The sequence below is a fragment of the Danio aesculapii genome, chromosome 22, assembly GCF_903798145.1.
Source record: "Danio aesculapii chromosome 22, fDanAes4.1, whole genome shotgun sequence".
Lineage (NCBI taxonomy): Eukaryota > Metazoa > Chordata > Actinopteri > Cypriniformes > Danionidae > Danio > Danio aesculapii.
Window position 1 is genome coordinate 25,411,818 of NC_079456.1, and position 25,794 is coordinate 25,437,611.

The window sequence follows — 25,794 nt, forward strand, 5'->3', positions numbered from 1 at the left end:
TTCATTCACTGATTTTCTCACTTACTGGCTTTGCTCTCCAGCTTGTACAATGTCGTGTCTGTCCTTGAGTGCAGGAGAAGCATCGATAGAGGCGCTGGAGCTGGAAGCAGTGGAGTCCCAGATTCGCTCGCTGGAGATGAAGCGAGAGGGGCTCAGGGCTAAGCTCTTATTCCGTACTCGCTCGTCTGAGGTAAGTGTTCGATACAACAACAATTCTCCTTCTTCCTCAACCCCGCGTGCTTCTCTGTCCAGGCCCAGCGCACCGAGGACGCGGTTCGCCCAGGCGTTGTTCATGCCAACACCCGGCTACTACGGCCCCTGGGTGCAGCCGCGTAAGGTGCTTACCAGGTCCCGGGGCAGAATGTCTCCTCCTCCGGTGTTCGAGATCCCCACGGAGAACCGCTTCGCCCCTCTCCGCGAGACGGGTCACGATGTGGCCATCATTGGCGACTCAATCGTGCGCCACGTCCGCTCCGCTTCCTCCAAAGGTAACAAAGTACGCACTTTCTGCTTCCCTGGTGCCCGAGTTAAGAATATTTTTGCACAGATACCTACTATCCTGAGCGCTGCCGAGAGCCTCAGTGCCGTCGTCCTCCACGTGGGGACGAACGACACCGGGCTCTGGCAGACGGAGATCCTGAAGAAGGACTTCAGGAGCCTGATCGAGACGGTTCGACGCACCTCGCCTGCCACGCAGATCATCGTTTCTGGACCGCTTCCTACCTACCGCCGAGGAAATGAAAGGTTCAGTAGACTTTTTGCTCTGAATGAATGGCTTTTAACATGGTGTGAAGAACAGAAATTGCTCTTTGCCAATAACTGGAATCTTTTCTGGGAGCGTCCTAGGCTTTTCCGCGCTGACGGGCTGCACCCCAGTCGAGCTGGAGCTGAACTCCTGTCGGACAACATCTCCAAAATACTTCGCTCTATCTGACTAGTAAGTAAAAACTCACAAAATTCACAATTTAGCCATACAGAGTCCTATTCGTCCCACATAAATAACAGTAATGCATACTTAGCTAACCCCATAGAGACTGTGTCTGTTCCTCGCATTATTAGAATAAGAAACAAACGTACTGTGTGCTCCAGAAATAATCTATTAAAAATTAAACCAGAAAAAACACTAAAAAGTGAAAATACAAATTTCATGAAGCTTGGTCTCCTAAACATCAGGTCACTAGCACCTAAAGCACTTATCATAAATGAAATAATAACAGATAACAATCTTAATGCACTCTGTCTCACTGAAACCTGGCTGAAACAAAATGACTACATTAGTTTAAATGAAGCAACTCCTCCAGGATTCTTATATAAACATGAGGCTCGTCAAACTGGTCGTGGTGGTGGAGTTGCGTCAATCTTTAGTGATATTCTTAATGTTAATCAGAGAAACGGACTTATGTTTAGCTCCTTTGAAGTATTAGCGTTTAATGTTGTCCTTCCAAACACTATGCAATGTTATCTCTCGCTCTAATCACCATATATAGACCCCCAGGACCCTATGTCAATTTTCTAAAAGAGTTTTCTGATTTTATCTCTGACTTACTAGTTAAAACTGATAAAATACTAATTGTAGGAGACTTTAACATCCACATAGATGACGCTAACGACACATTAGGGCTCGCGTTTATGGACCTACTACTTTCACTAGGGATAAAGCAAAATGTTATTGGTCCCACCCATCGCCTAAAGCATACACTAGATCTAATTCTGTCTTATGGAATTGAGGTCATTGATGTAGACATTATACCACAAAGTGATGATATTACAGACCACTACCTCTTACTATATAAGCTGTGTTTACCTGAAATTAGCAGATCCTCTCCGATATATCGCCCTAGTAGAACTATTGTTCCATCCACCAAAGATGAATTTATAAATAACTTACCTGATCTTTCTCTACTTTGAAATGCACCCGCAAACGCAAATGACCTTGATGTAGTAACCAGCAGTATGGATGCCATCTTTACTAGCACTCTAAATACTGTGGCACCCATCAAACTAAAAAAGGCTAGAGAGAATAAAACTACACCATGGTATAATAGTCATATCCGCACTCTCAAAACAGCAACCCGTGCCCTGGAAGGTAAATGGAAAAAACTAATTTAGAAGTCTTTAGAATTGCGTACAAAGACAGTATATCCCGCTATCGGAGGGCTTTAAAATCTGCCAGGGCTGAGCACCTCCGCAAACTGATAGAAAAAAATCATAACAATCCTAGATTCTTATTTAACACCATCACTAAATTAACAAATAATCGGTCATCTTTGGAACAAAATGTTCCACCGCAAATTAGTAGTGATGACTTCATGAATTTTTTCAGTGATAAAATAGAAGGCTTTAGACAGAAAATAAGAGATATTAAACTTTCTGCACCGCCTTATACTTCAGATCCAGTAAACATTCCACTGAATCAAAATAACCTACAGTGCTTTAAAATCATAGAACAGGAAGAGCTAGACAAAATTATAAATAGCTCTAAACCAGCTACGTGTATATTGGACCCAATTCCAACAAAGTTACTGAAAGAATTGCTACCTGTTATAGGAGAACCTCTTCTTAACGTTATCAACTCTTCTTTATCTTTAGGCCATGTTCCAAATCCTTACAAGTTAGCTGTTATTAAACCTATTATTAAGAAACCACAACTGGACCCCAGCAACTTAGCTAATTATAGGCCTATTTCAAATCTTCCATTTATATCTAAAATACTAGAAAAAGTTGTTTCTGCTCAATTATGCTCCTTTCTGCAGACAAACAATGTTTTTGAAGTGTTTCAGTCAGGTTTCAGGGCTCATCACAGTACAGAAACTGCATTAGTGAAAATAACCAACGATTTACTCTTAGCTGCTGACCAAAGGTGCATCTCGCTATTAGTTCTACTCGATCTTAGTGCGGCATTTGACACCATTGACCATGGTATCCTCATTAATCGCTTAAAGTCTACAGGTGTCCAGGGACAGGCCTTACAATGGTTTAAGTCATACTTAGCTGAACGTTACCAGTTTGTGAATATTAATGGCCAGCCTTCACAAGTCAGCTCAGTAAAATACGGGGTGCCTCAAGGATCAGTTTTAGGCCCTTTGCTGTTTACAATATACATGCTACCCCTGGGAGACATTATTAGAAGACATGGGATCAGCTTTCACTGCTATGCAGATGATACTCAATTATATATTTCAACTAAACCTGACGAGATGTCTAAACTGTCCAAGCTAACTGAGTGTATTAAAGATGTTAAAGACTGGATGACCAACAATTATCTTCTCTTAAACTCAGACAAAACAGAATTATTACTTATTGGGCCTAAATCCTGTACACAGCAGATCTCACAACTCGACCTACAATTAGAGGGATACAAAGTTAGCGTTAGCTCTACTATAAAAGATGTGGGTGTCATATTAGACAGTAATTTAACTTTTAAAAATCATATACCCTATGTCACAAAAACTGCCTTCTTTCATCTGAGAAATATCGCTAAGTCACGAAGTATGCTATCCATCTCAGATGCAGAAAAGCTAGTCCATGCTTTTATGACTTCTAGGCTGGACTACTGTAATGCACTGTTTGCTGGCTGCCCAGCATCCTCTATTAACAAACTTCAATTAGTACAAAATGCAGCTGCCAGAGTTCTTACCAGGTCTAGAAAATTTGATCACATCACCCCAATTTTATCCTCCTTACACTGGCTGCCTGTTAAGTTTCGTATTGAATTTAAAATATTGCTTCTTACATATAAAGCTTTAAATAATCTAGCTCCTGTTTATCTAACCAATCTTCTGTCTCGCTACAATCCAACTCGCTCTTTAAGATCTCAAAACTTAGGGCTTCTGGTAGTACCTAGAAAAGCAAAGTCGAGTAAAGGAGGTCGAGCCTTCTCATTTATAGCTCCTAAACTCTGGAATAGCCTTCCTGATAACGTCCGAGGCTCAGACACACTCTCCCAATTCAAAACTAGATTAAAGACCTATCTGTTCAGTAAAACATACACTTTGTGCACCACTTAGGGGGCTTCCACACAGGTTCTGCATCTTGTTTATATACACTATGAACAGCAGCTACGCTAAGTATTTTCTTTATTCTCCATTTCCACCTGGGGATACTCTTACCGAGGCCCTCAGACTATGCAGAGTCACTGATTCGATCCAAGACCAACGACGAGATGATCCCAAGGTTTCCATATCCTGGACCAGGCCGTATCCTGAGCAGCTACTGTGGTGGTCATGGAAGAGTGGAGAACATGAGACTGATTCCTGTGACGCTCCAGAGACAGATGAGTCTTTGCTGAGGCCAGCTTCCAGCCTCCGCCACTGAGACTGCAGCTCTGCACAAGACGTTTGGCTAGCGGAGAAATTAAAATGGTCGTGCCCAACTGAGCCTGGTTTCTCTCAAGGTTTTTTTTTCTTCATCTTCGCCATTTAGTGAAGTTTTTTTTCCCTCTCCGCTGTCGCCACTGGCTTGCATGGTTCGGGATCTATAGAGCTGGGCATCATTGGATTTGCTCTTCAGTAGTGATTATTAAACCACACTGAACTGAACTTAAACACTACAAACTGAACTACACTGTTCCAATTTACTATGACCTTTTATGTGAAGCTGCTTTGACACAATCTACATTGTAAAAGCGCTATACAAATAAAGGTGAATTGAATTGAATTGTACAAACAAAATATACTGATGAGGTTTTTTGACCACAGTATCAATTTAATTAGTTTTGACTAATAAATAAAAAATATATAAACAATCTGAAGTTCCTATAATCCACAATATAAACCTGTGTGTGTGTGTTGATATATTGGTGTTATGTAAAACAAATCTTCAAAAATACATTACACATATGGACATGTTTATCATGTGATTCTACACAGGATATGTAAATTAATGCTTGTTAATTAATGACCGGTGTGTTTGATCAAAGTTGCAGCTGAACTCTGCAGTAAGGCACATCTCCAGGAATCAGGTTGAGCACCGCTGTTCTAAAACAAAAGTAACATTAATTTCACATCAAAGTCTATCAGACGAGTAACTGTTAGATTTATGCCCAATCACAGATCTTCTGCTTCTCTTTCCATAACTCTGATGCCTTGCTAAATGTTTCCAATTAGGATGTTTTGTTCATTTTTTTGTATCAACATGACATCCAAATGAGAAAGAAAACAACAAATACAGAGAAAGTGTTCGACATTGTTAAAAATATACTCACAAAAAATGATGCTAAATCAAGTTTTCACACATATTTTATTTTTTTTTGTGAGTGTGTGTGTGTGTGCTCATGATCTTCTCCATTGGCTCTTGTTTTCCTCGTTCTGCACTTGCATTTCCTAATGTTGCCAGTAGTCTCATTGAAATCAGGCAGGCTTAAAGGGTAAGATGACCCAAAATGAATCACCTGACTTTGATTGCAGGGGTTTTGTGTCAAATACCTCTACATTTATATACTGTAACTTCATTTAGATATTTTAGATGAAATCTGAGAGCTCCCTCATCCTCCATAGACAACAATCGTCCCAACTCTTTCAAAGTCCAGAAAGGTACCAAACAACATCCACCAAACAGATCACATGCCTTCAGTGGTTCAAACAGAATATTATCAATCTACGAGAATCATTTATTCAGCAGTTTTCTTCTCCTCAGTGTCAGTACATTGAGCGCGTTCATGAGCACTGTGCAGTGACGTACACCCCCAGATGTCCACGCGCGACTTCCTCTTTTTGATGTTAAAGCACAGGCACATCTGAGGTAATACGTCAGAGACGCGACCAAGCACGACACATGAACACACACCCTACTGACACTGAGGAGGAGAAACTGTTGAATAAAGTCTTTATAAATGTGCATTTTCTCATGACTTGATAATATTTTAAATGATCCACTGAAGACGTGTTCTGTGTGAGGAGATTTACGGTACCTTTCTGGACCTTGAATGAGTTGGGACAGTTACTGTCTGTGGAGGATGAGGGTTTCCGGTCAAATACCTCATACATTTATACACAGTAACTTCAGATTTCAGTCAGTATGAGGTATTTGACACGGAATATATTTGAAACATCCATGAGTCACATTAGAGAGACGTCAACTCCCCCTTCCACTGATTGGATAGAGGAGCAGCAGTCAGTCTAGTGCACCAATGATGATGCTTGAGCCCACCCTGATTTACACGAGACCACTGGCAGAGTGAGGAAACACAAGGCTTTGATGAAGATTTCTGCTGTTGAGAAGTTGTTCTTCCTCTTCTTTTGATGGTTTCAGCTGTTGAGAAGGAGGATAACAGAGCTGGAGAAAGCCTTTCTTCCTTTAATTAGTCTAGAGCCTCTGTTTAACTGGTTCTGCTTTCTTTACAGCTCTTGGAGGTGGGCTGCATCAGCTTTCTTCCAGTCTGCAATAACGACATGATAAAACTTAGCCGCACGCTTGAAATCAATGATACAGTATTTGATGATCAAGACAACAGGAACAGGTATGTAGTGCTGCTTCTGTACATCACTTACTATAACCACAGGAGGAGCGAGTGCTATCGCCAGCCTTTTTTGTCTTCTGTATTGTCTCCGTTCTTCCCTCTTTTGCTCCATGAAGGTTCTCCCGTTTTGTCTTTTTCAGTGAAGTAAAGAAAGCAATAGTCAGATTATCAAGAGCTTTTAAATGGCCACTGTAATAATATTTCAATAGAATTTGAACACTTCTGATCCTCAGTAGGTTCATAAAGAAAAGTATTTTTATATCTTACTGGATCTGGAGATCTTTCAAGCACTGCTTCACTTTTGTTGGGAGCTCGTGGAACTGGCAGGCGTCCAAACAGCGATTCTCCAATGCTTTCTCCTTTAAATTAGTGTCAGCATAGTGGAGCACCCCTTCAGATGCCTCAAAGACCTCTGAGATCTTCTCTGTTATAAGTTTGTTCTGGTGAGAGAAAAAGTCGTGTTTGAGCTCAGTTGTACAGTCTGTTATGACATTTGGATGAGTGTGAGGGTTTGACAGCTTTACTGGGTCACGTTCTGCACTTACTGTGATTTTCCAGGAAGCGTCCTGTTTCTGCCGCTGTATTTTTTTCAGCTGCTTTTCCTCCAGGGCTTCTCTGATGTGGCGATCATGAGCATTATTGCTGTTTTGCAGGGGATCCATCTTCTTTTCACTGCACAAAACCACACAAGACAAAAACACAGAGGTCAAACACTTACTGTGTCTTCTGTTCCCAAAGACTGAGAAGAAATCAGACAAGATACTTACAGATTTTCCTTTCTGGCCTCGTAGTGCTTGAGGGCCTTCAATGTTTCATATCTTTCCTCCATCATTAACATCAAATTCCAGACATTATCAGAGCTGGTCTCCTGCTTTTCCTCTTCTTCAATTTTAGTCTTCTCTCTTCTCTCATTCTCATCTTTCCAGGCCTTTGCTGCAGCTTCCATTCTCTCTTTAACAGAGATTCTTCTAAAAGAGATCACAGTAAAAAAGAAGATTAAAAATCACAGTATGAGAAGCAGCGTCTGCACTTTTAGAATGTGTAAAAACCAAACAGAATCAATTGTGCACATAGGCATGATGGTATTATATTGTCTTGACATCAGCATCGGGCAATCAGAACATATTAATGACTATTTAATGACCAAAAGTGTGGCTTAAACATTTATCAAAGTCAAAAGCCATTATTGTTATATTTCCTGAACTGTTCAATTTCGACTTTAATTTCACTGTTATAAAATATAAAGAATGCAAAGTAATCAATATTAATAAACATAAAACATTCAAATATTCAATAGAGTGAAGTGTAATACAGGATTGTAGTGATGTGATGTACAGTGATGTAAAAGTACTTACGTTTGCTGGAGCTGTGGTTGGCCGGAGACTTCCTCACGGATTATTTTCTGATCCTGCTGTTGGTGAGAAATAAACATGTTAATGCTCTATTATCATTATCTATGCAGGTTTAAGAATGACTGATGATATTTATACAAACACATTTAAAGCTATGATTGTCTACTCACAGTGCCTTCTGCCTGCCTTCTCAGCGGTGGTCGTGGCTGGAGTTTAGACAAATCTCCAGGAGTCGCCTGACCTCTCGGCGTGAGAGAACAGGGTCTCAACTGACGAAATGTGCTACTAGCCTTGTCTTTTCTGAAAGAGATCACAGTAACATGATGATTATGAATCACAGTATGAGAAGCAGCGTCTGCACTTTTAGCATGTGCAGAAACAGAAAAACATCAATTGTGCACATAGGCATGATGCTATTATATTGTCTTGACATCAGCATCTGGCAATCAGAACATTTTAATAAAGTCAGGCCTGTAGCAGCTTATTGAAAGGGCTGGTACTTTTTTACTGAAAAACTGGACCATTTTGCAGTTATTTGCCTTATTTTCTATTTACTTATGAGGTTTAAATATTGCATTATAGTGACATTTTTGCACAATTTTTGCTGGATTAGCTTGATGGATGGTGATCATAACCACATTTTCATGTAGCATAAATATTTGTATAATAGCAAAAGTCATCTCTCTTAGGTGTAAATTGCTTTCAAAGTATTTTTACAGTTCAGTTTTAGCGATCTTCTTGTCTACAATTGCGCTCCCTTCACAGTGCACTTTGAAAACATTGATGTCATTTTGAACACAGCCATGGCTCATGACGAAAGCTATAGGTGACCTATTATTTAAAAGCGGTATTTATGTTACATCTCCAAAACTTGTGAAAACCAAAATATATAGCATACGTTAATGCTTTAGTATCTTATTAAGTATCTGTACTGTATATGACGTGGGCCTGTTGGTTAGAACATTTCTGCAGTGATTTGCATGTCAAATTGTAAAAGTAGACTTCAAAAAATGAAAAATAGATAAACAATATCCTACTTAATAATAATAATAATCAACATCATCATCATTAATAATATTATTAAAATAATGTTTTTCCCTAATAAATAATAAATTTAATTTCTTAATAAATAGCCTCATCATTTATTTATTTATTTATATGTTTTATATATGAGATTAGAATACGTGTTAATAATAAGGCTCTTCTCTAAAGAAGTTGTTACCACCCCGTTTAGAGCGTCATTATTGCCGTTTTACGTTATAACTAATGTGATTCAAATGATGGATCTGCGACAGAGAAACTACGGGTTTTGGGAAACACTCGTCACTACATCGTTCTTTTCCCAAACGATGCATCATAGTATGACAGTTCAGTTGCGAGTTATGTTGTTGTTTGAGAAACGCCCCCCTGGCCAGTACATTCAACTTTCCTCAGTCACAATATGACTATTTGAGTAATTCACACATAATATTCAATCATAATAATAATAATAATTCTACAGAAGATTCCTCTTGGTCTTAAAGCCTGTTTTGATTGGCTAGTTTTAAAATTTATGAAAGCATAGAAGTCAAACATGGAATAAATGAGCCCATATAGGGGACCAATACTGCAATAGAGTGAAGTGTAATACAGGATTGTAGTGATGTGATGTACAGTGATGTAAAAGTACTTACGTTTGCTGGAGCTGTGGTTGGCCGGAGACTTCCTCAGAGATAATTTTCTGATCCTGCTGTTGGTGAGAAATAAACATGTTAATGCTCTATTATCATTATCAATGCAGGCTTATGAATGACTGATGATATTTATACAAACACATTTAATGCTATGATTGTCTACTCACAGTGCCTTCTGCCTGCCTTCTAGACGGTGGTCGTGGCTGGAGTTTAGACAAATCTCCAGGAGTCGCCTGACCTCTCGGCGTGAGAGAACAGGGTCTCAACTGACGAAATGTGCTACTAGCCTTGTCTTTTCTGAAAGAGATCACAGTAACATAATGATGATGAATCACAGTATGAGAAGCAGCGTCTGCACTTTTAGCATGTGCAGAAACAGAAAGACATACATTGTGCACATATTAATGACCTCAAAAGTGTGGCTTAAACATTTATCAAAGTCAAAAGTCATTATTGTTATGTGCATATTTCCTGAACTGTTTAATATTTACTTTATTTATACTGTTATAAAATATAAATGCAAAGCAATAATTAATAATAAACATAAAACATTCAGATATACAATAGAGCAGTGTTTCCCAACCCTTTCCCTGGAGGCACACCAACAGTACATATTTTGGATGTCTCCCTTACCTGACTAATTAACTTAAGGTTTTGGAGTCTCTTCTTATGTTCTAATTAGGTGATTCAGGTGTGTTTGATTAGGGAGACATTGAAAATGTGTACCATTGGCATGCCTTCAGGAACAGGGTTGGGAAACACTGCAATAGAGTGGTGTGTAATACAGAGCGCTAGGCGATTAATCCAAAAGTAATTGAAATCGACATTAAGAGCTTATAATCAATCTAATTTTTCCAGGTAAGTTTTTTTCAATTACCTACTGCATGTGGATTCACGTGACCCTGCTGTGTTAAGGCTGATTTATACATCTGTGTTGAATGCACAGTTATGGTCCAGCGCAGCCTTCACACGGTCGCATACCTGTTTACCTTTTAAAAGATGTAACTATACTTCACACGTTTGCACTACATTGACAATGATTGAAAGCTGCGCCAGAGATGCCTTGAGACGGCATATTTTCCATTACATTTAAATTATTATTTACACTAAAATATTTGTTTACAGAAGATTCAAGAAATGCAGTTTAAAACATTATTTACAGGATATAGAAGAGTTATTTTATCTAGAAGAGATGCTGTTTATTTTCTACTTTTAACATGAAAAACACTGAAAATATATATTTTTTTTTTTCCAAAGTTCAAGTTATTTATTTTCACTTTTTATAAGAAAAAAGTGACTGTTGGTTTTAGTCAGTGTCTGTTTTAATTTCAGTTGTTCAACGTTGATGTTCAGTCAGGGGCGGACTGGGACAGCATTTTCAATCGGGAAAGCCACAGTGAATAGCAGGGGGGAGGGAGGGGGGAGCGTGATATTTATGAAAAATGGGGGGACGGCAGGCCAAAATCACGGTGGCAGGCCAGATAGACCATCAGGCCACCGGGAAATGTCCCGGTGCTCCCTGTGGCCAATCTGCCCCTTTGTTCAGTAAATAACCATAGATAGTAGACAGTGTATGTTTCCTTCAATTATTTTAAAATCTAGTAATGCACCCTTTATTCAGAAATCTCTTACGTCAATATGTGAGCATATTTACTGTACTGTAACTGTCTTTGAGGTCAACAAAATAAAATAATCGTTCTTTAATCGTAATCGAGATTTAGATTTTAGGCTGAATCGCCCTGCCCTATAATACAGGATTGTGGTGATGTGATGTACAGTGATGTTAAATACTTACGTTTGCTGGAGCTGTGGTTGGCCGGAGACTTCCTCACGGATTATTTTCTGATCCTGCTGTTGGTGAGAAATAAACATGTTAATGCTGTATTATCATTATCAATGCAGGTTTAAGAATGACTGATGATATTTATACAAACACATTTAATGCTATGATTGTCTACTCACAGTGCCTTCTGCCTGCCTTCTAGACGGTGGTCGTGGCTGGAGTTTAGACAAATCTCCAGGAGTCGCCTGACCTCTCGGCGTGAGAGAACAGGGTCTCAACTGACGAAATGTGCTACTAGCCTTGTCTTTTCTGAAAGAGATCACAGTAACATGATGATTATGAATCACAGTATGAGAAGCACCGTCTGCACTTTTAGCATGTGCAGAAACAGAAAGACATACATTCTGGAGAATGACGAGAGGTTCTCATTCACTCCTATTGTTTTATTATACTGCTGTGGTCTTTTAGGCAGTAGTCGTGGCTGGAGATTGGACAATTCTCCAGGAGTCGCCTGCCCTCTCGGACTGAGAGAACCGGGTCTTGACTGTTGAAGTGTCCTACTAGCCTTGTAGAGAGAGAAAGAGAGGACAAATTACAGACAGGATGAAAAAATATTCTTCATGATAAACATAATAGAAAACCTGTAATATGTTGTAAACAGAAAATAATATTGAATTAAACTGGAAGAATAAACACACAACATTTACTTACTGATCTGTCACGGCGTTGCTGTTCAATCTTCTCTGATATTTTGGCTTTCATGCCACTTTGTACCTTCTCGTAATAGACAGCTTCAGGGCCAGAGTACCATCCTTCCTCTGGCTCCTCAGGTTGCGGACACATACGTAGTCCTGCAAACCAACATCTCATTATTTTAAACTTTAATGTGGTTCCTACAATTGAACATGGTAACTACACAAGAAATGTGTTTTGAATTCAGTTGAGATTGTTTGAGCAGCTCACCTTTGTCTCTGCTATACCAAACAACTCTTGGTGTGTCAACAAATTCGAGTTCTTTGGGGTTGGGGGCCGTCTCCAGCTGCTGTTGGTGATAAAAAGAAAACAAATTATATTATAATTATAAATACAGGTTTGTTTTAAAATGAAATGATGTTTAAACTTATTGTGGTAGAATATACATTAGCTTCAAAAATCATAAAACTGTATGCTTCTTAAAGCATTGAGCCATATTTTAGTTCACCCAAAATGAAACGTCTGTCGTCATTTACATCTTTCTCCTGTTGAACACAAAAGTAATTCTGAGGACAATATGGTTCTCATTTACTTTCATAGTAACTTTTTTCGACAATGGAACTCAATGGGTACCGTCAAACAGCATTTTGCACAATATTACTTTTGTCTTTAACAGAAGAAATTCAGTTTTAAACCACATGCGAGACAGTAAAGTGTGATGTAATGTTCATTTTTGTGTGAACTAGCCCCTTTTGGGCTAGTCCGGAAAAAGAGCCAGGCATTTTTAACGAGTCACTCACAATTTGACGAACTGTAAGACGTGGCTGGGGCTTTAGCCACCTAGCAATGTCTTCAGCAAAGAAAGCTTCTCGAGTTTCCTTGCTCATCAGCGGTTTTATTTCCCTGATTGTGCTATAATACAGACTCTGATCGTAAGAGTTCCTGAAGCACATAGCGTGATCCAAACTGTTTCTTTCCATGATTCGACGATGAAAACTGAACAATATACTGAAATGAAATGATAGTCTGATAGTATCAGCTGTAAATTTCTTGCGTCTGTACAGTTAGTTGTCGAATACTGAATGCGTAAATGAGAAATTATCTCAGAACACAATTTTTTAGAACGCGTTCTAAAGTCGCATAGCAACGCCTCAGAGCCGCGAATGTTTAGTTTTGAAATGAGAAGCTCGTCTACAGCATAGAGGTTAATAGTTTACAGTCATTTCAGCAGAGGAGCCGTGAATATATCACTCAGAAAACATCAACACCATATTTCTGAGTTCTGCTCAAGCATGTCGAGACCCAGTTGGCATTTTCACAATAATAATAAAAACAATAAAAACAGGCAATAATCGTCTACCACGAGTCAAAATTTCAGGACGATCAGAAATAATGAATGATCAATAATCACGAATGACTTTTTATTGGTTTATTTTTCTAATGTATTTATTTTTTACACGAAATCTTTAAATAAAGGAATATAAGCATTTGCATCATCATTATAATTATTATCATTATTGTTACGATTATAATTACAGGTGGAAGAATTCTATATAGATTTAATTTCTTTATATATAATGTTTAAAGTAATGTAAATAAACACCAGTGATGAAAAAAGGGTATGTATGATCTTTAAATTATTGTTATTATTATGACAGGTTTCTACAGTAAGTGGCTTTGGGCACAGATAAATTTAAAGATTTCTGGATGATTAAATAACATTAACATTTAAATTTTTCAATGAAAAATGTTCACTGTTCTAGCAAACACGTGTTTGCGTATATTAATTAACATAGCTAAATCACACTATAGCAAACTAGACTAAAATGAAAAACATTAAAGCATTATCATTATTATTCTGTAACACTGACCACATGTACTGAAAAAACACCAAGAAATAATATTTCAATAAAACCTTTAATTTGACCCCAAAAGTTGGTAAAACCAGTCACAAAAAACGGCTAAGCTTCTGTAATATTATTATTATTATTATTATTATAGGTTTTACAGGAACTGGTTTTGGGCACAAACAATTAGAAGAATCCTGGGTAATGTACTGCAGTTTACTTTTAACAAACAACATCTGCTACGGTCAATGCTGTGGGGCAGGCATTTGCAGGAAAGAACAGACATTACAAATCGAAACACAAACCAAACAGCAAAACACCACTGACCATAAAGAACTGTATCAGAGACCACCAGCCAAAAGAGATAAACATCCTGCATTTGGCTGCACAGTGTGCCAAAAAAAGTAAAATAACGGGCACGTAAAATGACAGAAATTAATTCAAAACTCAAAAATATGTTGTTTTTTTTCTGTAACTTTACAGTGTATTTTCTGTATTTTCTTAAGCTTTTATTATTCATTAAAAGTCATGTACAAAACATAAAATGATCAATTTTGAACACTGCTATAATTCACATAATCAGTCATAAGTGTTTTAATAATGCATTCACCAACAAATGATCATTAATGCAATCATAATCCAACAGAAAAATGAGTCCGAAAGATAAAACGAGATCACTGCAACAACATACACCAATATAAAATAGCAGCACAACAGACCCTTTTCACAAGACGCATTTCACAGCTAATCAGCATCCTAAATCTTTTAATATTTAGATTTTTTCAAAAATGTCTGTAGACTTATAAAGTTACACTTTGTAATGCAGATTCTCTGTGCGGGACAGTAAATTTAATACTGTTCTCTCTTCTGGTTGCCGTTATCAGTCTCACACTATTTTCCCTCATTTTTTAAGTCGTGAAAACACTCTCAGGGAGTTTTTCTTCTCTTATTTGAGCCAATAACTGCTCATAAATTACTCAACTATGACGACCCGAAAGATAAGATAACCGATATTGTGAAAAGGGTCTATACACAATAAAAGAAATTGTTCAAAACTGTAACAATAATGCAGTTTGGTAAACAAATTACTATGAATAATGAGATTGTCCTTAAAACTGAAGCACGTGTAAACATATTCATCTTGACGAAACAAAAGTAAACCATGAAAGCAAATTATCAGCAAATATTTTAAGTTTGTGACGCTGCCAAGAATCTCTGATAGGAAATGTTGGAAGATCTGACACTCAGTTTTTCTCAATCCATTCATAGTCTGAAATCTTGTTAATTAGTGAAAGAACCTTTGGACTGACTGCCGATCTTGATCTGGTCTCCTCCACTTTTGATCCTTCTCTGGGTTCCTCTTTAAAGGCTTCTGCTGAATGGAAAAAAATCATTTTGTCAATCACCTCTGTGATCAGAATGTTGTTTGAATTGAATTAAATTTTGCTGCTTTAATTGTTGTGTAAAAGCATTTATTACATAATCAACTTTAGATGCAGATACTTTACCACTTATACAGCACAAAAATGCTTAGAAATCACTTATTAAATTGTTATTAGTCTATATTATTCTGATTAAATAACTAACAAGAACTTTATTTAAAGCTAAATTTAGAGTCAAGGGAAAAAAATCCAAACTTTACAAAAGCAAATTGACATTTGATTGATGTAAATATTTGCTGTAAAAAAACTCTTAATCTCTCTGGCTTTATTATTCCATGTGTTTTTTAAGAAATTTTATCTGTTCTTAGTTGAGAAAGCACTTCCTATTTTATGTTATAATGGCTATCTACCCATAGGTTGGGCTTGTTCCTTCTTCTAGTTAAATATGGGCCCTATATGGGTTTGTCCATGGGTTCCATGTGGGCCCTATTGTGATTAGCCCATATAAATCTCATATGGGGCCTGACTGGGACTAATGTGGGGCCCAAATTGGCAACTCATATAAGACCCATATTGGATAGGTTTGTCCGTGGGTTCCACTTGGGCCCTATATTAATTAGCCCACAAATCTCACATAGAACCTGAATGGGGTCCAACTGGGCAACATTTATAAAGCCCATATATTGGTCCCAGATATGCATTATTGTTATGAATCTTTTTGAAGCATAATGTCTGAACAGTATAGTTATGTATACAACATTATCAATACAAATTTTAATTTCCCTGTGATATTTAAAATAAAAGATTAATTGATAAAAGCAACATTAGTATTTTAGTTAGGTAATTGTCAGTTTTCTGCTTTAATATTCCACTGTTCGTTCATCTACAAAATTACAAAACATGAAAGGCACAATTAAAAATAAATAAATCAGAAATTAAAATGTAATTTAGTATATTAAATACTTTATTATAAGACATTTTTAATAAAACTTCATGTTATTGTGGTGTTAAACACCAACATTACCAATTTATATTAAACCAGGGTGCTACAACCCAACAGCTGGTTTTACATAAACTTATGTAACATTTAATAAATTAGTCTCATTAAAATAAAAAAACAAAACCGTCAAGAAATGAAAATTTTGTCATTACATCTTTACCCAAATCCATCAGACATGTATTCATTTTTCATGACATTTTTATAAACTGCTAAAATAAGAAAAAAATATTATTATAAAAGGAGCTTTTGAATTCAAGTTGTCTAAAAAGTCATGAATAGGCTTTCAGTGGAGAGTTTTTTTATTATTAAAAACATCATTTGAGTTTTAGAAATGAATTAAGTCTTGTAGGTTTACAGCAGGGGACTCAAACCCATGGAGGGCCACAGACCTGCAGATTTTAGTTCCAATCCTCCAACACACATACAACCTAGTTGTCAAATAAGCCTGAATGGCTTCATTAACTGGATGAGTTACTTTTTTATTAGGGCTGGAGCTAAATTGTTTAGGGCAGTGGCCCTCCAAAATCCGAGTTTGACACCCTTGGTTTAAATCAATAGAACAGATATAATAGTTTTAAATTTTGGGTGAACTAACCTTTTTAAAAACTCGATTACAATATAAAACATAAAAACAAGTATTACAGTACTTGGTCTCAACACAGTTTGTATGGATGGACACAAAATTGATCACAGTCCTGAAGACTGCTGTGACCTGATTGCTCTTTTGCCGCCCCTATCTCAAGCCCCTGTTAACCACTTTGAGAGCACCTTTTCTCTGTCTTTCTGGTTCACGCTTTTGGTCATCGCATTCTTCTTCAGTACACCTATAGAAACAAAAGTTTGCACATATAATCATCTAAAATGTCCATCTACATCGTGACAAGAAGACTATTAAAAATGTAACCAGAGTAGGTACATTTAACTACATACTCAGTAATATTAATTAACAACACTTACTATAGGGTTAAAAGGTTAGTTTGCCCCAAAATGAAAAATAAAAAATAAATCTGTATGAGTAGTCAAACAAAAGATATTTAGCAAATATGGCATCAAAAATGCACCTCGAAACCTTTTCTTGCCAGACAGCCAAAGAGGTTGTACTGGATCGCCAATTCATTTGAAATTAGGAATCTCATCATCCTCCTGGTAGCATCATCCAGTGAAGAACCACCAATATCTGCTACCATTGTAACCTATGTACAAACACAAACAAAATGTGTAGACAAATGCATAAATCAGTTCACCTGCAGGGTGATCACAGAACCTGAATTTCATTTGAGATTTTCTCTCTCTTACGCTTTCGTTTGAAGCAGAAATTGAAATAGAATTTTAATTAATTGCACAGACCTAACAAAAATCACATCTTGGTAGGCACGCAAGTATAACATCCACTCGAAATTCAAACCCTGGATCACCAGACAAAAATAAAACCAACAATCAGTGTAAACTCTTAACATGAACTCACAACAACGGACATTATTATTGGGTCCTGCAATTTTTGTTCACTGCTTCCAAGTCTTCAGTGGTTGTTAAAGGAAAGTCAATTCCTTCAGGAACCTCTGGCAAAGGCTGATCGTGTTGCTAAAGTAAAGCATTTAGCATATTACTATGTACCCTCTGGGTCTCCTTCACTTCTTCCAACAGGGTTAAAATCTTGATGAACATGGCAGAATAAGAAGTGCCAAATCTCTGAGAAAAAGTTCCCGTAGCAGTGACTCTCTGAATGGTAGGGCCTGTAGTGGTGACGTTCTGTGCAGCAGGGCCTGTAGTGGTGACGTTCTGTGCAGCTGGGCCTGTAGCGGTGACTTTCTGTGCAGCAGGGCCTGTAGCGGTGACTTTCTGTGCAGCAGGGCCTGTAGTGGTGACTTTCTGTGCAGCAGGGCCTGTAGCGGTGACGTTCTGTGCAGCAGGGCCTGTAGTGGTGACTTTCTGTGCAGCAGGGCCTGTAGCGGTGACGTTCTGTGCAGCAGGGCCTGTAGCGGTGACGTTCTGTGCAGCAGGGCCTGTAGTGGTGACTTTCTGTGCAGCAGGGCCTGTAGCGGTGACTTTCTGTGCAGCAGGGCCTGTAGCGGTGACGTTCTGTGCAGCAGGGCCTGTAGTGGTGACTTTCTGTGCAGCAGGGCCTGTAGCGGTGACGTTCTGTGCAGCAGGGCCTGTAGTGGTGACTTTCTGTGCAGCAGGGCCTGTAGCGGTGACTCTCTGTTTGGCAGGGCCTGTAGCAGTAATGTTCAGTTGGTGGTGAGGTGTTGGTGGTACTTCATCCTCAGTGCTGACTGACTCTTCGCTTGTGCAAGGAAATGTTTTTTATTTGGCCTAAAAACATATTTGAAAGACAAAAATCAGTAAAAACCAAAAATCTGAAAAAAGTCCTTATTTACCTACACAAACCTACAAGTACATTTTTGAGCCTTGTCTAACGAGTTCGTTCTTACACTCCTATGATTGGTCACCTGCTCAAAAGAAAGGGCTGCGATTGGCTCTTATGCTCAGGCACTGTTCAACGATGAGTGGCACTGATAAACGGCAGTGGCACTCACAGCTGATCCATGATAGACGCAGTGGAAAAAACTCACTCTGCAGACATGAGCTCCTGTCTGTATCCAGAAGTATTGCTGTAACAGCCGAGAGGAGAGGAAAAGTCACGCCAGCAGGTCAAATGGGCCACAGTAAGAGAGAAATGGAGTTTACTTTCATTCTCTCAATCGCAATAGTGAAATGGGGCTTTTGCTGTAAGTGTCAGTAAAAGACTAACCAGCAAACACACGCAGTGAAATTGTGCAGTTTCTGCGTTTTTAAGTAGTTGGAGCGTTAAAAATACTCGCGCTCATCTCCCTCGCCATAGTAAGCTACGGCAACATAGCGCATATGTAGGCTTGTGCCGGTATTAGGTAATGCGATAAATCACGGTAATGAATATGCACGATATTGTTATCGCGGTCACTTCAAAATACTGTGAAAAATAATAGGTCCGAATTTATATTCTTAGAACGCGCCTTAGCTTATTTTCCATCAATCGCTTGAAGAAACACTGCGTATATGCTGTGCAGAACTGATGCGCACTCTGATGTAAACAATCCCCACATGTAGAAGCCCTGTGTGCGCGCCGCTGCCACCGCACTATAATCCTCACACGCAGGGGCGAACTTGCCATCTGGCAGACCGGGCACTTTCCCGGTGGGCCGACGTACTTTTTGGGCCGGGCTGATCATCGTCTTATGATTTGATCGGCCCATAAAAGGCTTAGCAGCCTATCATTTTTTTCTGCCTTATTGATTGACGCTGCTGTGATCTGTGACTCTCTGAAAGTAGATGCTTTTTTCCCGGACAGACAGACCGGGCCGGTCCATGTGACACTCTGCAGCCCATTGGCTCTTTTCGGTATTGACATTGGGCTGGCCCAATCACAAACTCCTATTTTGGACTCAGTGTGAGCGTGCGTCGTCTGTGTGTATTTGTCAAAATAGTCGAGAGTCAGAGAGAAGAAACGCAAGGGAGGCGCAGAGAAATCGCGAAAAATACACCGGCGTTTCATTTAGCGATTCTGAAAAGTTCTCTGTTCATTCTAGTACACGGCTAAAAATGCAAATCACGTGACCACACACTCTCTGCCCAGAGCTGCAGCCACTAGTTCAGCGGGTGAGCATAAACCCCAGGTGAGAGTATAGTGCATGTCAGACAGTTCATCTGCTGGGTGATCTCATCTCACTATAGTTGTTAAACGTGATATTGAATTCATCTTGTTGTCTCTATCTAACAATTCTTATGTCTTTTGAATCACTTGTTCTCAGTTAACTGTTTTGGCTGAGTGCAAAGATAAGCTAATATATTAATGTTATGAAGCGGACAGGAGACAGAGGTAAGGAAACGTTAGGGTGTTTATTAAATGACAACAAGGAGCACATGAAGGATAGCCAGGAGGATCAGGAATGATGTTGGGGTCTTTTCCTCCGTGGCTGGGTAACAGGAATACACGAGGATGGACAGCACACACCAGATACAGCTGACAGAGGATGACACAGACTTGGAAGGACTGGAAGACAGGACGATTCGGGAGGACCAGGAAGACTAGGAGGAATACAAAGAGAACAGGTAAGTAAATCGTTTGTTTTAGCTGAGGATGACTACGCTGAGTGGTCGCTCAGTTGTCCGCTTTCGTCGAGACGAGCCCGGACAATGAGCGACTGGAGTGCTGTGCTTTTATCTGGTGCTCGTGAATGTGATGCAGCTGTGTGCTCATTAGAAGTCAGGTGATGGTGATCTTCGTGAGTGGGGGTCGTGAGAGCCTGACCAATCCATGACAGTACCCCCCTCCCCAGGGCCCGCTCCTGAGGGCCGACACCTCCGACGCCGTGGTGGTCTCCCTCTGCCTCTAGGCGCTGGGAACTCAGGGTGGCTCTCATGAAACTCCACCATGAGACTAGGATCGAGAATATCAGCTCTGGGAACCCATGTCCTTTCTTCGGGGCCGTACCCTTCCCAGTCCACCAGGTACTCCAACTGGCCACCACGACGTCGGGAACGCAAGATCTCCTTCACTGCGTAGACGGCTCCTTCTTCTAGGAGCAGTGGAGGAGGGGGTTCCTCTTCGTGGTCAGGCTCTGTGGAGGGAAGAACAGGATCGTGATAGGGTTTCAGGAGTGATACGTGGAATGTAGGGTGAATACGGTAGTGAGAGGGTAATTGTAGTTTGTAGGTGACGGGGTTAACCTGTTCCACGATGGTGAAGGGACCAACAAATCGGGGACTTAACTTGCGAGAGGGCAGTCGCATGCGTATGTCCCGGGTGGATAGCCACACCTTTTGTCCGGGTGGGTATCTGGGTTCTTCAGACCTTCTCCTATCGGCGGGTACCTTGCTTCGACGGCCCTGCCCTCTGCAGATGTTGATGAGCCTCGTCCCAGACTCTCTCGCTCTCCCGGAACCAGTGATCCACTGCGGGGACATCAGATGGTTCGCCATCCCAGGGAAAGAGCGGTGGTTGGAAGCCCAGGACGCACTGGAATGGCGTGAGTCCGGTGGAGGGTTGCCGCAGTGAATTTTGGGCATATTCTGCCCAGCCCAAATACTGGCTCCAGGAGTTCTGGTGACCACTGCAGAAGGTCCTCAGGAACCGTCCCACCTCCTGAATCTTCCTCTCTGTCTGCCCGTTGGTTTGGGGATGATATCCAGAAGAGAGGCTGACGGCCACACCTAGGAGCTTGAAGAAGGCTTTCCATAGACGTGAGATGAACTGTGGACCTCTGTCCGACACAATATCTTCTGGAATACCAAATGACCTGAAGACTTGATTAAAGATATTGTCGGCAGTTTCAAAGGCTGTGGGAAGACCTTTCAGAGGGATTAGTTTGACAAACTTTGAGAATCTATCTACTATGACTAGAATACAGGTATTACCTTCTGACGAAGGGAGGTCAGTGATAAAGTCCACTCCTAGGTGTGACCAGGGACGGTTCGGAATCGGCAAGGGATGGAGCTTTCCAGCGGGTAGATGACGTGGGCTCTTGGATTGGGCACAGTCCTTACAGCCCTGAACATATTGCCTCACATCCCTTGCCATGTTTGGCCACCAGAATCGTTGGGATACTAGCGAGAGAGTATTGTTGATCCCTGGATGTCCAGTGCCTAGCGAGGTATGTAAGGAGTGGATCAGATCTACCCGGTGTTCAGGTGGTATGAACTGCCGATGAGGAGGGCATCCCGGCGGAGCAGGGGCTTCCGGAGTGGCAACGACTGGAGGAGCGTTCCAGGTGATCGGACAAATGGAGATGTGTTCGGGAAGAATCTTCGTTGGGAGTTCTTCATGATCGTGATGCTCGTGTAAACGAGAGAGAGCGTCTGCTCTTAGATTCTTGGGTCCTGGACGATAGGAAATGGAGAAATCAAAACGTGAGAAGAAAAGTGACCATCTGGCTTGACGTGGACATAGTCTCTTGGCCTCTTTGATGTATTGGAGGTTTTTGTGATCTGTGATCACCTGGAACGGATGTTTGGCTCCCTCCAACCAGTGACGCCACTCCTCCAAGGCTAGCTTGATTGCTAGAAGCTCCCTGTCTCCTATGCTGTAATTCTGCTCCGCCGGGCTCAACTTCCGAGAGAAATAGGCACAGGGATGCAGTCGGGGCGGTGTATCATGATGTTGAGATAATACTGCCCCGACGCCGGTGGTGGATGCGTCCACTTCCACCACGAAAGGAAGATTTGGGTCAGGATGAGTCAGGAGTGGGGCCCTTGTGAACTCCTTCTTAAGAAGGCGGAAGGCTGCGGCTGCTTCTTTGGTCCACTCCAGTCCTTTGGGTTTACCCTTGAGGAGATTAGTGAGAGGTGATGTAATCCTGCTGTAGTCCTTGATAAACCGTCTATAAAAGTTAGCAAACCCAAGAAACCTCTGGAGCTCCTTAATGGAAGTGGGTTCTGACCAGGATAGAACAGCCTCAATTTTCTTCCCATCCATACGTATACCGGTTTGGTCAATGATGTATCCCAAGAAATGAATCGACTTCTGGTGGAATGAGCATTTCTCCGCTTTGAGGTAGAGGTGATGTTCTCTCAATGTGTGTAGGACCTCCGCAACGTGTTGGCGATGTTCGGCCTCACTCCGGGAGTAAATGAGGATGTCATCTATGTACACTATTACACAGTGGTGAAGAAACTCCCGGAGGACTTCATGAATGAAGTTTTGGAATACGGAGGGGGCGTTGACCAGACCGTAAGGCATGACCTCATATTCATAGTGGCCAGTAGGGGTCACGAATGCTGTCTTCCATTGGTCCCCCTCACGTATTCTTATCAGATTATACGCGCTGCGGAGGTCCAATTTAGTGAAGACTTTAGCTTCTCGGAGCTGTTCCAAAGCGGCTGGTACCAGAGGAAGGGGATATCGGTATTTTACTGTACCGTTATTTAGGACCCTGTAGTCGATGCATGGACGCAGCCCTCCGTCCTTCTTGGCCACAAAGAAGAAGCTTGAGGCGGCTGGTGATTTTGAGTGACGTATGTACCCCTGACTCAGAGCTTCCCTTATGTAATCTTCCATTGCCTGATTCTCTGGAAGCGAGAGCGGGTAGATCCTACCTCTTGGCAACTGGGCATCTGGAACTAGGTCGATCGCGCAGTCCCATGGCCGATGCGGCGGTAGCTGGGAAGCTCTCTTGGGGCAGAAGACATCATGAAAGGAGCTGTACTCCTTAGGAATGTGGATAGACTGCTTCTCAGGAGGGCTCTCGACCGATGTTGCAAACAAAGAAATGGGGTTCCGACCTTGAAGAGGGAGATTTGGAAAACAGGCAGGTGTACATCCAGATCCCCATTTCTTTATCTCTCCTGTGCCCCAAGAGATGATGGGATCGTGCTTCACCAGCCACGGGCGCCCTAGAATGATGTCCATATTTGCACCCTCCAGAACCAGAAATTGAATCCTCTCTTGATGTAACAACCCCACTTGAAGAAGGATGTCTTCGCATTGTCGATGGATACGGGTCGAAGATCGAGTGCACTGGGTTATCGGTAGTATCTGGTATATATGCGAGGACGCCTCAGTACGGAGGTGGAGTTGACGACAGAGGGATTGGGAGATGAAGTTCCCTGCTGACCCGGAGTCGATGAGGGCTGTGACAAGGAGAGAAATAGAGGCAGTAGTTATTTGTACGGTGGTAGTAAGTGGTTTACATTGTTCAATATTCGTACTGAATACACTCACTGAAGTCCGAATGGGACGAAGGGGACACTCCATACGGGTGTGTCCACTGACACCGCAGTATAGACACAGACCCCGGGTCAGCCTCCTCTGTCGTTCCGCTGATGTCAGTCTTCCAGACTCTATTATCATGGGTTCTGGTTCTGGAGAGGCTGTTGACTCAGGCGATTGGAGGAGTGCAGACGAGGGGTTGATGGTGTCCTGTTGATAGGAACGGAGACGATCGGAACATCGGAGAGAATGTTGGATGAATCTCTCCAGACCCATTGTATCATCTAATGTGGCCAGTTGGATTCGGAGAGTGGGTTCCAAGCCGAGCCGGTACGTGGTCAACAACGATCTCTCATTCCATCCACTTGCAGCTGCTAGAGTGCGAAACCGGAGAGCATATTCCTGTGTAGATAGAGTACCTTGCTTTAGATGATACAGCTGCTCTCCAGCGGCTACTTCCCCATCAGAACGTCCAAACACCTCTTTGAAATACTCCGTGAAGGTAGTGATGGAATTCATGACCGGCCCGGCTTGGTTCCAGATCGTCTCAGCCCATTTAAGTGCAGGTCCAGAGAGTAGAGATACGATGTAGGCGATCTTCGACTTATCTGTGGGATATAGAGAAGGTTGCATTTCGAATATGAGGGAACATTGTAACAGAAAACCATTGCACTCCCCCGCTCCGCCTGAGTAGGGCGCTGGTCGGGCCATGGGACTGGAAGGAAGGGCCGAAGAAGAAACTGTGGAGGCGGAAGTGCTCGGTGCTGGTGGTGCGTTGGAAAGTGGAGCTGGTGGCTGTAGAATCCGCTTCAACTGGTCCACCAGCTCTTGAAGGTGATCGGGGGTGCTCATGTTGTCGTCGTTATGGGTCCGGGCTTCTGTTATGAAGCGGACAGGAGACAGAGGTAAGGAAACGTTAGGGTGTTTATTAAATGACAACAAGGAGCACATGAAGGATAGCCAGGAGGATCAGGAATGATGTTGGGGTCTTTTCCTCCGTGGCTGGGTAACAGGAATACACGAGGATGGACAGCACACACCAGATACAGCTGACAGAGGATGACACAGACTTGGAAGGACTGGAAGACAGGACGATTCGGGAGGACCAGGAAGACTAGGAGGAATACAAAGAGAACAGGTAAGTAAATCGTTTGTTTTAGCTGAGGATGACTACGCTGAGTGGTCGCTCAGTTGTCCGCTTTCGTCGAGACGAGCCCGGACAATGAGCGACTGGAGTGCTGTGCTTTTATCTGGTGCTCGTGAATGTGATGCAGCTGTGTGCTCATTAGAAGTCAGGTGATGGTGATCTTCGTGAGTGGGGGTCGTGAGAGCCTGACCAATCCATGACAATTAATTTATGTAACCACATACACTGATTCTGCACATTGACTGATTGCTTACCTTTATCGTTTAAATTTAATGTACGTTATACTGTTATAATGGCCATTATTGGTTATTAAAACTGATATTCTGCAAAAGAGACAGTGTAAATCAAATATCAAAATGAAACAAATTTGACTTATATTATGTTTTCATTGTTTAGATAGTGAAACAGCAAGCAGGATGAGGTGAAAGGTTAAAATGTAACACTGTTCCCTTTGAAGATTTACCCATGCATTAGCAGGCAGTTTTTGTTATGTTTATTATTGAATAAGCTAAATTGACTGTAGTGCATGAGTGTGTGTGAATGAGTGTGTATGGGTGATTTCCAATATTGGGTTGTGGCTGGAAAGGCATCTGCTGCATAAAACATGCTGGAATAGTTGGCAGTTCATTCCACGATTGCTGATCGAAGACGGTTTCCCTTTGCACATTCACTTTGATATAATTGCTCAAGTTTACTTTTACATTGTGTATTGTTTTATTTATATTTATTTGTATTTAAATGTTTGAAGTACTTTTAGTAATTAAAAAGTTATTAAA

At 41.0% G+C, this 25,794-nt stretch overlaps 1 protein-coding gene and 1 long non-coding RNA gene across 2 annotated transcripts; both read right to left on the reverse strand.

The window, feature by feature from the left end:
• Positions 1–6,720: 6,720 nt before the first annotated feature.
• LOC130215756 (uncharacterized) lies at positions 6,721–12,938 on the reverse strand. The gene is made up of 13 exons (XM_056447604.1): positions 12,759–12,938; positions 12,229–12,307; positions 11,977–12,116; positions 11,667–11,830; positions 11,445–11,574; positions 11,278–11,333; positions 9,650–9,779; positions 9,483–9,538; positions 7,980–8,109; positions 7,813–7,868; positions 7,225–7,425; positions 7,003–7,129; positions 6,721–6,897 (listed from the first exon to the last, which is right to left on the reverse strand). The coding sequence occupies exons 1-13, from the start codon at positions 12,936–12,938 to the stop codon at positions 6,721–6,723; spliced, it is 1,626 nt and encodes a 541-aa protein (XP_056303579.1).
• Positions 12,939–15,003: 2,065 nt separating this feature from the next.
• LOC130215504 (uncharacterized) lies at positions 15,004–17,484 on the reverse strand. The gene is made up of 3 exons (XR_008835713.1): positions 17,249–17,484; positions 16,956–17,011; positions 15,004–15,177 (listed from the first exon to the last, which is right to left on the reverse strand). It is a non-coding gene; the product is annotated as an uncharacterized LOC130215504 (long non-coding RNA).
• Between the last annotated feature and the right edge of the window lie 8,310 nt (positions 17,485–25,794).

Excerpts from the sequence above, each read along its gene's own strand:
- LOC130215756 (XM_056447604.1), bottom strand. The coding sequence starts at position 12,938 with ATGGAAAGAAACAGTTTGGATCACGCTATGTGCTTCAGGAACTCTTAC. Across the intron at positions 11,575-11,666 it reads CTCTCGTCATTCTCCAGAAT|AAAAGACAAGGCTAGTAGCA; the intron begins GTATGTCTTTCT and ends GATCTCTTTCAG. Across the intron at positions 7,426-7,812 it reads CAACCACAGCTCCAGCAAAC|AAGAATCTCTGTTAAAGAGA; the intron begins GTAAGTACTTTT and ends GATCTCTTTTAG.